At 48.0% G+C, this 1,681-nt stretch overlaps 1 protein-coding gene across 1 annotated transcript in view; it reads left to right on the top strand.

Moving 5' to 3' along the window:
• The window catches only part of ALPK1 (alpha kinase 1), an 88,450-nt gene that overhangs the window by 45,106 nt on the left and 41,663 nt on the right, over nt 1–1,681 (top strand). The window contains exon 3 of the mRNA XM_013004866.2: nt 174–372. Coding sequence (XP_012860320.1) covers nt 174–372 — 199 coding nt within the window. The remainder of the gene's footprint in view (nt 1–173; nt 373–1,681) is intronic.

The following is a 1,681-nucleotide window of genomic DNA, read 5'->3' as shown; positions in this document are numbered from 1 at the left end:
CCAGTAACTTCATAAGATCTCTTTCTTCCTTTTTCTACAGTTTTTGTTGTTGTTGTTAATGTTGTTTTTAATGAAAATACCTAAAAGGAGGAGCTTGGTCCTCAGACTGCCTTCGTATTTCTGCTGTGCTCTATTCCTGTCTGGTGACAGACGCTGTTTGGGTGTTCCTTCAGGAGTCCCTGAGAGCATCCATCCAGGCTCAGGACTGTGCTACGGCCTCGGCTCTGGTCTTCCTCATGGACCGGTTCCTGTACGGGCTCGATGTCTCCAGCAAACTCCTCCAGGTCTCCAAAGGTCTCCACAAGCTGCAGCCAGAAACACCGATTGCTCCGCAGGTGGTTATTCGCCAAGCCCGAATCTCTGTCAACTCAGGTAGGCTCCCTCCTGCTGGCCTCCCTGCTGGTCCGGAATGGTTGTCTCCCCTTCAGCTCCCCTTCCCTTGGGGGCTACTTGACTTCTGCGGGGAGACCTTGTGGCGTCCAAAGGGCCCTGTGTACCATCTTTTCAAGCCTCCTTTCCTCCTTCCCCCGCCCTGCCCCCAGACCCGTCCACCCGCCTCTTTGCCAGTACAAAGGCCCTGGCATAAAGAGTGTCAAAGCCAAAAGCAGTAGAGAAAATTGTGAAAGGGTGTGGAAAATACTAATTGGAGCTTTTGTCCTCTAACAAGTCTGTCCTGCTGCTTTCAAACAGGGGTATCTGAATTGCTATACTTCTGACCAAGAACCTTTAAAAAGCATATTAGAATTCTGCTGTTTTCTCTCAGCTCCCCTGTCTCTTTTCTATGGGGCCCCTTGACTGGACTAACAACAGAACTGACAAACCTACTGAAGTAATTTTATTTTTTTGACCACTTAGAACATCAGTACAGTGCCTGATTAGATCTTAAAGTATCTTTTTTTTTCCCCATTTAATGAGGCTGGCATTCCAGCCTAGCATGTAGTTTGGAAGAGGCTTGCGGGGGAGGGGAGGCCGTGATATTGGTTATATGACAAAATCCACTTCCGTTAAAGCCCTTGTATAATTTAAATTAAGAGTGACCATTATGTTTACAAATATGCAGCCTGCTATGATCGATTCCATGAGGGAAAGACTAATGGATTAACCAAAAACATCGTGAAATCTTAAAAAGCAAGTTGCATCTCCCCAGAAACATAGGACTCATCCAATTGTCGGTTGGGTTAACCATTGCTATTGTTTTCAATCACCAACTATCTGTCAGTTTGGTGACATGTGGGCTGCTATAGCGCTGGCCAGTATTTCAACCATCGGCAGGTCACCCATGGTGGACAGGTTTCAGCAGAGCTTCCAGAGAAAGACAGACTCAGAAGAGAGACTTGGCAATCCAGTTCCTAATATGAACCAGTAAAAACCCTATGGATCACAAAAGAACTGGCTTCTGATAGTACTGATCCCCAGGAGCCCTGGTGACCATGGCGGATTACAAGCAGTGCTGCTAAGCACAGATGCGAACCTACCAGCAGCTCCTCCAGAGAACAAAGATGGTCCCTGGTACCTTAGAAAAGAGGGACAGCCTTGCAGCCCCGGGGCAGTTCCACTCCGTCCCATGGAATCACTATCAGTGGGAACCGACTCCCTGGCCATGCGTTTGGAGTGAGTGCGAGTGATGAGCCCCTAGGCTCAAAGGCACTGACAATGGATGTGGCCATAACAATGGAATTGA

The sequence above is a fragment of the Echinops telfairi genome, unplaced genomic scaffold, assembly GCF_000313985.2.
Source record: "Echinops telfairi isolate 266 unplaced genomic scaffold, ASM31398v2 ScPeMD7_7468;HRSCAF=8506_0, whole genome shotgun sequence".
Lineage (NCBI taxonomy): Eukaryota > Metazoa > Chordata > Mammalia > Afrosoricida > Tenrecidae > Echinops > Echinops telfairi.
The sequence above is the reverse complement of the archived record's forward strand: the minus strand, read 5'-3'. Positions and strand labels throughout refer to the sequence as shown.